The 16,345-nt window shown below is 40.3% G+C and overlaps 1 protein-coding gene across 2 annotated transcripts in view; it reads right to left on the reverse strand.

Moving 5' to 3' along the window:
• Positions 1 to 1,333: 1,333 nt before the first annotated feature.
• The window catches only part of TAF4B (TATA-box binding protein associated factor 4b), a 70,666-nt gene continuing 55,654 nt past the window's right edge, over positions 1,334 to 16,345 (reverse strand). Inside the window, exons 14-15 of one of the 2 annotated variants that reach the window (XM_064654732.1) lie at positions 14,425 to 14,544; positions 1,334 to 3,336 (exon numbers count right to left, since the gene is read on the reverse strand). In XM_064654732.1, the coding sequence (XP_064510802.1) occupies positions 3,169 to 3,336; positions 14,425 to 14,544 (288 nt within the window). In that variant the 3' untranslated portion in view covers positions 1,334 to 3,168. Of the gene's footprint in view, positions 3,337 to 14,424; positions 14,545 to 16,345 lie in introns of those variants that run through there. The other variant, XM_064654741.1, reaches the window with a different exon arrangement.

Genomic DNA, 16,345 nt, shown 5'->3' on the forward strand with positions numbered 1-16,345 from the left:
GCACTCCAGCTAGGCTTTCCCAGGGGGAGAAGGGAAAAGCTGGAGTCAAAGACAGTGCAAAGGGCTGGATTCAGTGCTAAGACTTGAAAATGGCAATAAAGGGGAAAAGCAGCAGTTGGAGAGTACAGGGGCCCCTTTTGTCACCAAGTAACACACAAAACTTGTCATACTATGATGCTAAGACAGTAGTAGTCAAGAGCAAACAACAGTTTTCCCCCACAGTGGTATATACTGTTTTCTCTAAAGGCTAAGTACTTGAGTGGCAGGGATAGTTGCCCAGCCAGCTCAGTGCATCAGAAACAGCCACTAGGCTATCTGGCCAGCTGGAATGCAGAAAGTGCCTGGAGCAAGCTTTGGAGCCCTCCCAGCACTGATGGCATAGACAGTTCTGCTGCTAGGTTCCCAAACTTGAACATGAGGATACTAGGAAGTAAAAGGCAAGGGAGCATGATGGCAGGTTTTGGCTTCATCAGAAGCAAAGCTGAGCTCAAATGAGAGGTGGGATGAACCCTTGTTAAGGAGACAAATATTTTCAGTCTTTGCATCAAGGACAAACCTGTCCCTGTCTGAAATTAGGCCTAAATTACCTGCAGAAAAACCTTTCTAAAAACATCTGCTACTCCTTACAGCATAGAAATTTTGGGTTTGAGGGGTGTTTTGGGGTTGGTGTGGACACAGAGGAAAGAGGTAGGACACAGGGAGAATCTACTGCTGAGAGACAACTTGCTCTGGCAGCAATGAAAGCATATGATCTGCATCACAGGCCACAAAAACACCTGAATCATCTATCATACTTTCGATATATCTATCAATTAAATTATTTTCTCCAACATCTTTCATTTGCATTTTGCATTGGGTTAAAGAAGATGAAGAGGCAGGCAATATGCAGATGCTCACTCTGGTTCTCCAGCCTGCACTTAATTAATTGTGAGTTGCTTTAAAAATAATTTAGGACAGTGCTTCCACAGCGCATTGCTGAAGTCTGAGACACTTTGTGTTTTCACTTCCCAGAACACGTGCAAAGCACTTACCTCTGCCCAGCTGTTAAAAACCCCCACAACCCAGTCTCTGTGCTGACTGGGAGAGGGAAATCAAGAGGTTGCTTTTCTCACTGCCCACCCCCTGCTTCAAGTTATCCTTTTAAATCCTTTGCTCTGTCACCTACTTCTGTTTAAAAAAACTTCAAATAAGATGTTTATAATTAATATGTCACGTGAGGCAACCATGCCAACTCCTGTGATGGGCAGACAGCTGGGGCTCGCTCTCGGAGTCAAACCATTAGTCGTGGTGCTGACAGCTTCAGATGCTGAATTTCTCACGTAAGGAAACAAAGTTACTGATTTATTATTTTTAATAAAATAATCGCTTTAATGCAGTATTTAAAATAATTTTTAACATCTGATCAATAAGATACAGTACACAAATATGGAAAATGCTGCACTTTACATAAAAAGTAAAGCTAAGCATTTAATTATACAAAACAATTTTGCCCAATGCCATCAATATCTTGCAAACTATAGCATAGTTAAAGTACTGCTTTTCTTTTATATATATATATATATGCCATATATACATATATAAATAATTTACAGCATACATTTACCAGATTTGTTTACTACTGTTCCAACAAAAAACAACATAACTGATTCAAAACAGTGAATTTGGTAACTATCTGCAGTGGTTCTGACAGTGGAGGGTGCATGAATTATCGCTTCAAGTTTTGAAGCAGCATGCCAAATAACCATAGGAAGCTTTTTCTTTAAAAGAAAAAAGTTTCAGCAGGAAGCCATTCAGTAGTTGGTTAGAGCATGGTGCTAATAACGCCAACGTTGTGGGTGCAATCCTCATACAGGCCGTTCAACTTAAGAGTTGGACTTGATGATTCTTGAGGGTCTCGTCCAACTCAGAGTGTTCTGTTATTCTGTGAATACAGTCAGTGCCTTTCCCACCAGTCCTGGGAAATAGCCATGCTATACAGCGCTGTGTCTGGAAGGCAAAATGCTTGGAGGCTGGGGAGAAGGGCAACCCAGAGGGTTTTCCTTCCACCACAAGGCAGTCTTTACCAGCAAGGAAAAAAATCTTTGAATCTATTCTAGCAGTCTTAATAATCCAGAGTCGTCCTCCTTACTGAATGGAAACCAGGCAACTGTATAAATACTTTCTACTTGAGTAGTTTCCCTGTTACACCACATCAAGGTATTAAATCAATATTCCAAAGCAGTGAATCCTGTGCTTTGCAAACCCTGCTCCTCTCCTTAACAGAGTCTCCAGATGCAGAGTTTTAATGCATTTCAACTTCTCCCATTTTTTGTAGTCATCACAGGTTGTTTTTGTTCATTTCTTTCCACATCTATACTCAAGTTCAATGCTATTTTTTATATCTAGAGAAAGTTAGATTGTTTCTTCTGTTTATCCTTCCTTTTTAGGATCTTTCACTCTTTGTATTTTTAGTAACTCCGAATTTTACCCAAACATCAAGGTATGCCCTAACTACACTGTCTGATGTACTTCAATCACAAGAGCAACCCATTTCTTCACCTTCCCTCAGCCACTTTCTCAGAGGAAAGTGTGAGGGCAATTGAGGCAAAGTGCAGGGTAGAAAGGACCCCTCATTCCTTTTGCTTGCTACTTTCTCTCCAAAAATGAGCATCCAGCATTAATTCTAAACCCAGAAAATTTAAGAAGATGCTGAGTCAGACAGGCAATACATTAGCATGTTGACTGACAGCTGGTTCATAATTAAATACAGTTGCCATGCTATGCAGTGCCATTAAAGTGTTATTTGTTTCCCTAAATAAGGTTGGATTGGAAGGTGGCACCACACATAGAACAGATGTTGCAGACTCTGGAGTACTGAAGCAAATGACATACATAAACTAGGGACACTTATCAAGCCCTCAGAGCCTGCAAGACAGTTAAATGCAAGCAGGTAGTCAGGTGCTTGTTGTGTGCAGCTCAGTGTTCTCACTGGTTTACAGACTGATTTAAGCCAAATATTATTAAAAACCTGACAGGTGCTCAGTTAGGTATTTAATAAAAATGTTTATCTGTAAACAAGAGTTATCCTTACAACGGATCATTTTCCAGAAATCGGAATTTCGAGACAGTGCAACAATGCTTCAGTGTTTTCTTTGGCAGTAGACAGCAAGGTCAAATGTAAAATTCAAATCACTTCAGAAGAACACGGTACAAGTGTAGAGAATGCTTCATATCCCTCTCTTGTTCCATGCAGAATATCAAGTCCCTGAGACAGACACGGGTTACTCTTGGACAGAGCATCGGCTTTGTAAGGCTAAAACCTGATGATCCAGGAGCAATTCCATTGCCATTCAAACCCTAAATGGGGGAGAGAGGAAAAAAAAACATTCCATGTAAATACAAGTTTTAACCAAACTGGTTGGATTATACTGCCTACTTGTATAAAACTATCCTGCTGATGTTCAGCTTTACAGGTTGAAAACCAGCAATCCAGAAGTCCTTGCACATTAGATACTTCAGAAGACAAAGCAAGTACTTGCCAGCTGATGGTTTATTTCAGTCAAAGCAACCAGAAAGTTCTGTCTTTCTTTGAAGTTATATTAATATGGTAAGATAAATAACTGCTATTTCACTGAAGTCTGCTACACAGACACTTGCACTGAGAAAGGACAAGCTAACTATGAAGAAGGTACTACCACAGAGCCCTAGGTTGTGCACTTGCAAGCCCCCAAGCTCCAGATGTTTCCATCTCTTCTTGAAGAAAAACATCACTGTGAGTGGGCTCTAGGCCTTGGAACATGGGCAGGAGAAACTCTCATCCTGGCCATCTTCTGTGATCTGTCCTTTAAGGGAGCAAAAAATACTCTGTCAAAGCATCCAGATGTTCAGAACATGGTATCTGAGCCTATCCCTCTCATTCAGAACATGGTATCTGAGCCTATCCCTCTCAGTCAGCTGCCTCACTTGGTTATGAAAACACAATTGGTAGGAGACGATGGTGTTTAGTAGTTATGCATTCAGGCTACTGGAATGAGCAACCCCCACGCTTTCCAAAATGTCCCAAGATTTATTATTAGGGGTGGGGAGGAGGCAGAGTACCATGAGCTGCACAATAGACTGGCTACTTATCTTGGAGCCAATCTATGCTACACAGCCAGTCTCTTATCACTACTGGAGGGTTCTTGCTAATGAATGTAATTTGTACAAATATGAGTACTCAGTCTCTGTAACTTCAGCAAGGCAATGCCTGCCAGCATCAACACCACTTGGAGATGGTGTTGCTTAGATGCAGTGTTAACTATATCAATTCTTACCCTAACACTCTCTGCAAGACTTCAGCAAAATGACTTTGCCCACTTTGCTTAGAGAAATCTGTTTAAACCCCCCATATATTAGAAACAAATACCACTGCTGGACTGTAGTGGTGAATGCTACTGTCATTAGGAGGGAAGCACTGAAATTTATTAAAAAATATAAGGAGATTCACCAGAGAGCACACGCTATCCGCAGAAAACCCAGGGCACATTGCAGAAATGGAAGCTGTATTTCTTACAAGCAGCACGCAGGGTATTCAGCACCATTTCATTTGCTTTACAGTCAATACTATTAAACACTATGAAATGCCATCATTTGAAACTTTCAGTTTGTTAAATGGCTTGGAACAAATGTGTGCGTGGGGAAGACTGCTGGCCACATCACACAGAGGGCACTGCTGTCCTGGTAAGACACAAAAGGGTCACAGTTCAAGTCTGTCATATGACAACCCTGAAGGATCCAGGGAAAAGATAGCTCTGCAATGCAGCTGCCAGCACGGGTTGAAAAGGAGGTCAATCCAACAGGATGCAGCAGAACGCCTGAGGCAATGTTATAAATGAAACAAACCCCAAGGGTTTTCAGTAACCCAACAGCAATGTCCTTTATAATTCAAAGAACTTTACTGAGGTGAAAGTATTTTCTCTCTAAATAAGTCATTAGACTAGAAGTCTTACCTTTAAAAAGACATCAAACAAAACCACCTCAATCCTGTTCACTCCCTTACAAAAAGGAGGCAGATGGCACAAATCCCCCAGCTTGCTTTGGCTGCAATAGGGCAGAAGCCTCAAAGTGCCTGCATTTAAGACAGAGTTATGGATTTGTTTATTCCTAAATTCTTACCCATCGTGCCCAGTGCAGACGTAAAGCGATGTTATGCTGTAACACCACATCCAAAGCCAAAGCTTATCCTGGAGTCCTGTTTTCTAAGACAGGCAGTTCATACTTCTGAGTTTCACATAGCATCACTATGGTTTATCAGAGCTACTGAGTACAGCATTTCAGGGGCCAGGAGCTTTTTAACAACCAACAGCTGCTAGCACAAATTAAAAGAAAAGGTCCTTCTCTCAAAGTATATGATGGTTTAAAATTAAAGCAGCCAACAAACAGTCTAGGTCAGTCCAGTCCAGACTGGGATGATGTTGGGGAACTCACTTTTAAGTAAATTTATGGAGTGTTGAGCAATAACTCCTTTTAGGTACTGTCTTCTATAGTTTTACTGAAACACTGTTTTTTCATGGTTTTGTTTTGGAATTTGGACCAAGCAGTGGTCCAAGTTCTGCACACCACAATGAACCATCACAGATGCCTCTGTTAATGTCCAAGACCTTACTTAAGAAGTGCCCACCTCTGAGCTCTCAGCTGACAAAAGGGACACTTCACGGGAAGGTCCTCTGCCTCTCAGTTCTCAGAGGCTCCACTTGAGCAAAACCCTGTTGGGCAGCAGGTTGACCTTGTCTGGCCCTAGGCAGCAGTCAATAATCCTCTCTTTAAAAACACATCTCATATACCCCTTCCTGCACAGAAGCTACACCACACTGCTTTTGAGACCTGAAAAATACCAGCCCACTCCTTGCTTCCAGACATCTCTATTATGTTCCTCCCAGTAGGCAGCAACCACTTGCATCTTGCTATTTTGGGAGATTCCTCACTGCTGGTCTTCAGCCTACCCCAAGACAGCTTTGTGAGCCTCTTTTGAGAGAAAGTGAAAAAGTGCTGCTTTTTAACCAGGCCACAGACAAGTATAAAGTACGTGAATAGAAAATGCATCCCTGTACAATTAATTCTAGCAAAGGGTACTGCAATCAGCCTCTATCCTCCTTATGTGACATTTGATCATTAGTGCTTTAACTAACAATTTCTCTTTTTTCCCCTCTTTCTTTTTTTTTTTTTTTTTTTGTTATCCTTAACTTCCTGCCTTTCATTGAACCCCCCAGCCCTGCCTTCCTTCCAAAAGGGAAATGACATAGAGATATGCAGCCCAGGAGGGCTAACTATCAGTATATCAAAATGGGTATCAGTTGACAGACCCTGTTAGTAAACCAGGTAGGGTGCTGCAGCAGTGTAACTGCACCACTGTAAACCACCCTTCTCAGCACCGAGACCACCAGTCCGCTTAAAATCAGTCCCAGGAAGTCACGATAGCAGCAGCCCTGCTTTTGATTCAGAATTGAGTCCAGTCAGCAACTTCTCCAAAACAGCACGCTGTCACCCTTTCTTGATCCTTAGAGCCTTTTATACACACCTGACAGGGATCGGTTACTCTCACTCATCTTGGCAGAAGACACTGTGGAGCTCCTGCTATAGTCCCATGCTCTCGGGCAGCTAGTTTTGTTGAGGGGTTGCTCTGGAAACCTGTTTTAAGATCTCTAGAGCTCTCTCTAGTGGCTGGACGGAGAATTAAATACCAACTCTGAAAAGGCAAGAGTGAAGTTGATACAGAGCCACAGCTCAAAACGAAGCTCTTCCTTTACCTGAGCCACCGTCACCACCTTATTTCTAGTCTCCAAGGTATATGAAGCAAGAGATCTGTGATCTGCGAGTCATGGGTACTGACATGGATATCAAAATTGCTCAGAGCTATTCTACAGGCCCTGATACAAAGCTCAGGGAGGTCAGCAGACACCTTCCTTCTCACCAAGTTTGGGTCAGGCTCAGCGAGCTGCTCCTGGTGGAGTACATGCTCCCTTCTAAAATTCAATGGCTTCACACCAATCACATTCAAAATTTTAAACTGTTGGGAGTGGTACACTTTAAGAGAGCAAAGTGTTCAGTCAAATGTTAAAAGCCAAGACAAGAGTTCTCATTTCAATTTTTGGTGTGGCATAAACACATCCTAGTCCCAGAGCCAAGATCCCAAGAGAGCAAACTATTATCTCAGTTCTGCTGCACATTATAAAAATACCACCAGCAGAAGGAAGCAAGGTCATGAGACACTTTTCAATGACATTTCCAAGCACTGAAAAATTACAGCTGTGTGCAGCAGAGATGTTGTTGAAAGGTCGTAAGAGCACCTGGTGAGTTAAAGTAAAAGCATCCAGGTTAAAGCCCCATCTCTGTCACCTGTGGTCACACTGAGGTCACTGATGTCTACTGTACATTAGTTTCCCAGTTGTAAAACACAAAGCACATTCCTGTCTCATAGAAGGAAAAAAGGTTAAAAAGCAATGAACACATTGTGGAGTGTTCAAACACTTTCCCAGCAGCAAGGGGGAAAGGAACAGACTGTCGGAATTGTGACAGTTTTGCTTGTACAAACAAGTGCCTAACTTAGGTCAGAGAAAACAAAGTGAAAGAAGTTGATATTAGTTTGGTGACAAGGCAGCCTACTGATACTGCCTATTCTAATAAACCTTGGTCTGACAGAAATACTCCCACATTAACAATACTGACATATTACATTACTCAATATTTATATGATTCTTTTTTAAAAATAAAGTTGGTTGTGTTAGGTTGGGGGTTTGGGATTATTTTTTTTAACCTTGTAGATCAAGCCAATTCTGAAAGACTTAGATCTCTATATTCAGGCTGCTTCTTGTGCAGCTGAAAACAAATGTGTATTTATGATGATACCTGCAGCCTACAAAAAAGCCTCACGAAGCCGTCACATCTATATAATAGAGAACTCTACTCAACTACACATTTTTCCTCAGATTTCGTTGCAACATTCCTACAAGTCCTTTCAAATGTAGGCAACAACATGTTTTACATATTGAAACAAATTACTGCGAATGCAATGTCAGTTTATTCACTATTATGCCCAAGATTCATGTACGCATGTCACTTCGTATGGGTACATCAGATGCTTAATCTGTACCTGGAGGTAATGAATACTATACAAATATGTCATGTTAGTTAATAGACAATTATTAAGCTGAAATTTTCTGGCTCTTTGCCACATCATTTTAAGCAATGTATTGTCAACTAAATTATAAATCTCTTGACCCTTCACATGTCATCAACATTTGCGCGTTACCAATATGTTCAGCCTAAAGCTACAATGCAATTAGTCATTTAAATTGCAGATATCTTTCACACATAAGAAGAATTAAGTTCATCTCTGGCACAGAGAAAGCACGATATGGGCCAATGAACTGTATTTCTGAAGTGTGTGAATGGCAGTTGAGAATATTTTTGCCTATTTACATGGGGAAAAAATTCAGATCAAGTGTATGGACTAGACTGACAGTAGCCAGGAAATTCAGCATGGAAACTAAAGCTCTCTAGCTGACAGGGCTGTGCTTAGTTAGGTCTTGAAACAGATAACTAAGATACTGAAGCCATATTTTATAATTGCGGTAACTTTTAGCTCCCTTCTTCCCCAAAGGTGTGACCATGTTGTAGATGCTTCAATTTTCCAGGAGCTTAAATAAGAACCAGAAATTGAAATCAAGAGTCTGCATACATTAAGCATATGGAAAGTAGAAAACCCCCACCCTCCCTCCTCTATCACTTTAGACCTATGGGCTGGGGGAAGGGGTGACAGACAGAAAGAGACACAGAGAAAGCGAGGGAAACCGCTCAAATGCAGAAAGGAGATTTTGTAGCCTGGATATGATCACCTACTTATATGCAAGTAATCTAGGTCCAATTTGAAGTGATTGCTTTTAAACTAATTTTCTGAAGCTTTTAAGAAAATACTTCAGCAGACTATCATGTACCAATGCCAAGAACCAGGGCGCAGCCCCATTGCCCCTCATGGATATACTGGGATTAGCAAACCTATCATCATTTGCTACAGAGCCAACTTATGCCTTTAAGTTCACACTTAGACACAGTCACACCCTTAGCACCAGTACTGAAGCTGATGAATTATGCTTGCATGTTCTCTCATCAGAAGAGCTTATGGCCAAAAAGGTGGCAGTAACTTCTACAGTTAAGAGCATAAAGCCATATACCCCTTAATTACACACGCCCATCCTGCAAATGTCAAAAAAAAAAAAAAAAAAGAAACAAAGAAAGTCATTTGATTGTCACATAGCGGAAAAAACAAAGCATGTCTCTTCCCCAGTCATTTGGAAGGGTTGAGTTTTCTTTCATTCTGCAGAAAGGACTTGTTGCTCAAAGACTTAGTTCTCCCTTGGTCAGCCTAAAGAGCATTTCCAAAGCTTAAATAAGCATCATGTACAGAATATGTTTAATCACCATGCATACTGGCACCGCAAGCTGTAAAGTAAGGAGGGTAAGTTTAAGTTCTGCTAACAATGATCAGATGTGGCAGAGACAAGAGAAGATGACAAGCTCATTTCCTCCATCCACAATCAATACTAAAAATGGAACAATGAGCACTGTGGTAAACAAGACACTTCTCCCATTTTTTCTTGCCAAACTTCTCTGCAGAAGGAGAATGCAAGCTTATTTGCGGACTGCTGTATTAGATGTGCACAACCCTGGAAGTATCACATTATTTTAAGTATGTTGGCCAGAGCTAGGAGTTTGACAGAAAGAAAGTACTTGAATAGCTCTGCACTGACCCCAGAATATCAGCTGCATTATTTACTTCTGTAGCAACTACTTGCAGTAGCTTAAGTTTCCACAGCAAAGCCAGACTACATGTGTCAAGGCAAGATCCACACTTCCTAACAGAGCAGCCAGTCTTGGCAGGGGACAGAACAGACACAGGCAGTATCTGAAAGGAGGAAATTTCCTTTGCCATTGGATCTGGCAAAAAGAAAGAAAAGACATGAGATATAACCCTGAATCGGTTCAATGGGACCAACCTGGAAGAAGGAAAGTGAGGGACACAACACCAACAGCACTTCGGGGCAGGACAGACGATATTGTTTCTAAGTACTTAGGGCGTTATCATGGAGCCAGAAAATTAATGAGAAGCAAGCAGTGTACCCCAAAAAATTACACAGAAGTACAGGCATCCAACTAAGTTTTCCTGCACAAAGTAGAAGAATGGTCCAACCACAGTCTTCAGAAGGTGATCGTAAGCATAACAGCTACTGTCCTAACTCTGCTTTCAAAAACGCATGTAGACCTTTCCCCTCCCTGCTGCACAATGCCACACAAATATACTGCTCTTGGTTAAGGGCTGAAGATTACCCTGCACCCAAGACACTTTTGGATAGAAGGAAAGAAAGTTTAAGGACTCAGAACTGTAGTCTATTTTCTCACAGAAAAAAAGCTTTAAATATCTACAATGGTTTTCAAATTTCTAAGACTCCATATACAGTGAGAATGAGATAAAGCTGTTTCCAAAATGGCTTTGTCATCAGAAAAGCAGTAAAACTTAATAAAAAAACCATCCTTGACTATGTATCAGCATTGAAAGCATTACAGGGCATGTTACCAACCAATAAAAACCATGAAACAGAACACAGAACTGGAAAAATGAGTTTGTGGTTTCAAGTTTACTTTTTTCTTATTTATTTTATAAGTGTCCTCCCTTCTCAAGACAAGTTATTTTTCAATTCTTCCCACCCTTTAGTTCATTACTGTTTACTACATGCCCTCAAACTGGGAGAGGAGAAGAGGTGGGTAACAAATGTGCAAACCCCAAAACACATATAAATCAAATCCAAAGGCGTCTCCCCCTTATTGTATCCAAAAGTGTCCAGAGGGACCAGAATGAGAGAGATGAAGATATTGCCACCTCTGGAATACAAGTAGCACCAATTAACACATTTTCACAACAGAGGGATTTTCTTACCAGGGCTTTCTCAAATTACTCTTTTTGAACAATACCATTCAAATGGTAAGTTGCAGTAAAGAGAACATGCAAAACTACCCAAACTAGTATTTCCAACAAGAAGGAAAAAAGAATTCCCATTATACTGATGCCTTTTTTTTTTTTTTCTCTGAATTAGGCTTAGAGAATTAGCCTTGTTTTTCTCATTCCATGATCATCAGGGATTTGTCCCTACTGCTATTTCAGGTTTAGTGATACATAAGCAATAATCATGGCAAGACAGAGTTTACCCTTTTTATATTGTTTTAGGTCCAAACTAGTTGGCAGGCACTCATCTGGACAAGAACCTCTTTCTTTAGTTGTTCCCTGCCACACTATGAGGTGATGCAGCTCCTGGTAAGCCTTCTAGCTGTAAAGCACATGTTTGTGTCACCACATGATCTAGCTCCCAGATTAAAATGATGAATGTGCAGGAATCAGGCATTCAACTGTTTCAGGAAAAAGACTTTTCAGACGAGGTGCAAAGCCAGGTGCCAGAGTGTGAAGAAACAAAAACCTAGGGCTGAAGAATCATCCCAGCTAAACACAGATACTCATTTGTGGAGCAAAGAAGCATGGTATGACAACAAAATGCTGGGTTTAGCCTTTCACGTTCGCTGCAAAAGAAGACAGCAGATCCAACTGACCCAGTCTGGTGAGCTGAACTTTTCCAGTACCCATTACGTTTTGGTACTGAATAAAGAAACACAAATATGTGACAAGTTTATTAACAGAGTTTCACTTTTTTAATACAAACTGTAACTGATTATTTCTTCCCTGTCTCCCCAAATACCTTAGGGCTTCAGTTAATATCAATAACTGCTTGAAACAATTCCTTTCCTTTAATTATTGCAGCAGACAACCATAAAAAGAAGCTGTGCAGAGTCAACTTTGCTGTAACATGGATGTAAGAGATAGAAACAAAGAACATTATCCAAAGAAAGTTGAAGTCTTAGTTAAAAATCTTAATAAAGTTACCACCACTGATTTCACTCAAAAATGTCAAAGGATCATTCGTATTCAGGAATAATTTCTTCCATCATATCTGTCTATGAAGATATTAGGCTTTAAAAATAAAAAAAAAGGTCACAGGAGTATTATGCACAGATTTACTCCTTGCCATTGCAGAGTCTGGAAGCCCTGACATTTAAGATTACTTGAGAGTAAAGCTGTCTGTATTTTGTCTGTATTTGCAATTTGAAATGAGAAAGTATATCCTGCCTGTTTAAATTTTTCTCAGACAGGTTGCCCAAAAAGATGATTTTAAAGATGCCCAAATGTGTATCAGCCTAAGGCCATATTGTACTTGCTTTCAGTTTCAAAGACCTCCTTTCATCTCTGAAGAATGGAATGTTGTTTACTGCTCAGGATGTTTTGCCATGTTATCATGAATGTATTACAAATGTTCTGCTTCTTGAACTAGAGAGTGTTTGTCAAAACCATTCTTTATTCTACATGAGAAGTCTTAAGCCTTTTATAAATCCTGCTCAGACATATTGGGACACTTAAAACATTTAAGTCTAAACATCCTTCTCAAGTTTTCTATCCTGCATAATTTCACAAAATAGAAAAAAAAAAAAAAGGTCTGCAGAGAATTGCTTTCTGGTAGCATGAAGCCTAAGTACTCTGCACTGGAATGCAAGCTTGTATGCGAGAAATGAAAATAGTTTCACTGGCAGAATTATTTTCCCCTACTGCCCTCACAATTCAGTCCAGTAGAGCAACCTAGACAAGAAGCACCTTAAAATGCAGCAGGTAAATTTGTGACAATGAAATGTTATCAATGTTATGGTTAGTTTTAGGTGTGTTATGCCCACTTTTTTCAAACTGCCAATGTAAATAATGGATCACCACTTTTCAATAGGAACACTGTTGTCTGTCTCGCTTTGGCACAATCTCACAAAGCTTTTAATAAAGCAGACATTACACAGATGATGAGAAGTAACTGAAAAGTACCTAACAGGCAGACTTGTTAAATATTCAGAAACAAATCCGGCAGTAATTACAGAAAACCACTATGAAGAACAAGAATAGTTACTCGATAGAAGCTTGGGGGAAGATGAGAAAAGGATGGGGAAAACTGTTCTTGTGCTAGACTCATTTTTTCAAGTTTTTCCAGTGGTATTCTAAAAAAGTAACTATACATTGAGCTTCATGTGAAAATGCATTAAAAAACTTCAAAGAAAAGAAGAATAGCTGCTCAAAAGCTGTGAACGCTGCTTTCTGCAGCTTATTTAGAGACAGATTCCTTCCCTTCACTTGTGGTAAACAGGGAGCATTGAAAGACCTAATTGTAATATCCATGTCAGGGGAACAAAAAAAAAAAAAAAGAAAAAGAATCAGTGAAACAAGTCTATCTCACCTGCTTAGTGAGGTCTCCTGTCACAGTCCAGGATGAAGAAAAAACTACAGGACAGATGCCATCACTGTCTCATTTACACTGCAAATAATTGAGCTTTATACAAGGTCCTCCCAGACTCCACTATGCAAAAATTACAGAGTATTTTCAATTCTAGCATCTATTCAAGCTTCCTGGGCCACAAGAATGAAAAAGACTTTAGGTTCATCAGAAAGGACAACTTTACCATCACTTCCTCCACATGAGAGTTACTTTCCAGGCTTCTGCTCACTGATTGTGTCAGCAGCAAATCAGCCTTTCACTTGAGCAGTATCGAGGTTTCCTGATAAAGAGGGGAAAAACTGGCAGTAACACTTGAACGACAGCCGGCAACACATTTCTCCCATCTCCAGCAAAGATGCTGAACAGTAACAGCAGTAGGCTGTCAGTCTCCCTAGAATGAACTTCCACAGCCACGAAAGCTTCCCAGGTACTGGAAACAGTTAATCTCCAGCACATTAAGAGATTTGTTCAGAAAAGAGTTGTTAAAAGCACTTTCAATGCACTTTTAAAATTCAACGTGAGCTAGAACTGGCTCATTGCAGGAAGTGAATAGTCTGGCTTTATTTATTTATTTATTGCTTTTTGGGAGGGTCTAGTCAAGGCAAGCTCACAGAATATTTGAAAAGAGTCCCTATGAATTGTGCACGGATAAATGTCCACATCAAATGTCAAATCAAGATCCATTTCAAAAGTCATCCAAAACATCCATTGTGAGTTCAACTGAGGGGCCATAACATCTACCTGCTGTGGAAGGCCACCACAGCCTCGTTACTCTCCGCTGCAGATGGAAATTTCTCTGAGTCATCATTTCATTCCATCCTTTACACAGTGCTCTTATCCACAGTTCTTCCTTCAACACACAATTAAACACCCCAAAATTTATCGGAATTTATCGGAAACAATCCTTTCCGGCACCTAACACACAAACTGGGTTTCTTACAGAATGTAACAAGCCATTTTGTGTGAAAGAATTTTCATGTCTTCCTACAAGGAAAGATAAACATAATTCAGTATGAAGACATAACACCATGCAAGTCATTGCAAGCCATGTCTGTACCTCCAGCCCAGATCCAATGTTTGATGAATCCAAAGGTCTTTTCTTCCTCGGTCCGATGGCTGCCAAAGCTGTGAGGTTGGCTTCTCTTTGTTGCATCTGTGCTAACTCCAACTGCTGCATCTAATTTAAAAAGAAAACATCTACATTAATTATGACATACATTATCCTAAGGATCTTGTTCTCTTTATAGCAGCTTCAGACAGCTCTGCAGTTCCTACTGACACAATGTGCTTCAAAGCATCTTTCCCTGTCTTTATGGACACTTCCGACAGACTCCAGTACTGTTGTCATGCTTAGAGCACTATAGACCGCGCCATGTAACACCTTTTATGAAGACCATATTGTGGTATCAACGCAGCCTTAAGAGGACCCTTGCAGCTGGTTTATCAGCTCATAAGCTTTGCCATTTCTGATTATCAGAAAATATTTATCTGAATTGGTTTATGAAGCCGGATTAGTGTTAAAAAACAGAGTTACCAAGTTCTGGGAACTGGGCACGTTCTTAATTCAAAATCTCAATTCATGACTGCACAAGCAAGATACTCAATTTCTTCATGCTGTATTACCTGAACCCAGCACTCAATATTGCCACTGTGAAACATCCAACTGAACAGGACGCTGCCATTGACTGCTAGTCTTTCTTTTCCCAGTACATATTTGAATGTTCAGAAACATCTGAAGTAAGGTAGAGAGATATGCTACATGTTTATTTTCACTCACCTCCAGAAACCATTCAACACAAAGAAATCGTTAGAAACAACCTTTACCTGGGTTAAGTAAACTTGGGGTAGAATAGAAACCTACAGCAAAGAGGATTAAAATAAAAAATAAGCTTTATGCCTGCATTTCAAGGTCCATACTATTTCATCTATTCAATAACTATAGATGCCAGCTGCTCTGGAGCTCAATCCAGTCAAGTCTGCTGACAGACTTCCTAGCTTGGATTGTCCACCTTGCTATTACAACCACATCACTTTCAGATTCACCAGCTGTCCATCGTGGAGCATAGTGGAGGGGAGCACTCTTTCTGGAGAGTGAGGTGGAGAATGAAGGTTTTCCAAACAGAGACCTCTGGGTTTGATCTTAATCCTTAAATGATCTGACTTGCCACTAGAATGGCTCCTTAGTCCATTCTCTCCCCATTCACTGGACTTAAAATTGTTCACATGGGGATTTCTCTGCATGTGTATGTGTGCACATCTTAAAAAAATTAAAGTACAACAATACCATGGCAGGAAAGCATCCAAATCTCCTCTCCTCCTCCCTCCCACTCTAAAAACAATTAATTAGTTGGAGTGCCTCATCCAGGCAATACAGGTATTTTGCTTATTAAGTTTGCAACACACTATGATTTTGCTTGCTTTTCATCTCTCAGAGATCCCATTTGGAGAGAAGAAAAATCAGACGACAACTGAGCTTGCAGCACCTACATGGTATTACTCCCCTACTTGCTCCCACTTAAAGATGAATCCACAACAAAGAAATACTGTGGGGTTTTGGGGGAGTGTTTTGGGGAGGAGAGCTTTTGGTTGGGTGGTTTCTGGGTGGCTGTTTTTACAAGTCTTATTTTACTTCAGATAAGTAGACTTTAGTGATGCTGGCAACTTCACATCAAGTACTGCAGCAGCTAAGGCTATTTAAAAAACCAGTATTTCAGGGCAAGCTTCCTAAAAGGGCATTCTTCCCTGGAAGACTAAATTATCCATATGCTCAATATTTTTTAGCAGAAATCGGGGAAAGCAAGACTTTAACAGATATATTGAGAGTAGAATTTTTGGGGGGTTTGGTGTTCATTGTTTTTCTTTTTTTGAAGATGGGATAAATGTTTCGGTTATGAAAGCAACACTATTTGCAAGTCAGCTTTGATCACACTATGTAGGCTTTTGCTTATGGAAACACAGTAGTACTTTTTCAATGCCAG

This window comes from Pseudopipra pipra, chromosome 1 (genome assembly GCF_036250125.1).
Source record: "Pseudopipra pipra isolate bDixPip1 chromosome 1, bDixPip1.hap1, whole genome shotgun sequence".
Classification (NCBI taxonomy): Eukaryota; Metazoa; Chordata; class Aves; order Passeriformes; family Pipridae; genus Pseudopipra; species Pseudopipra pipra.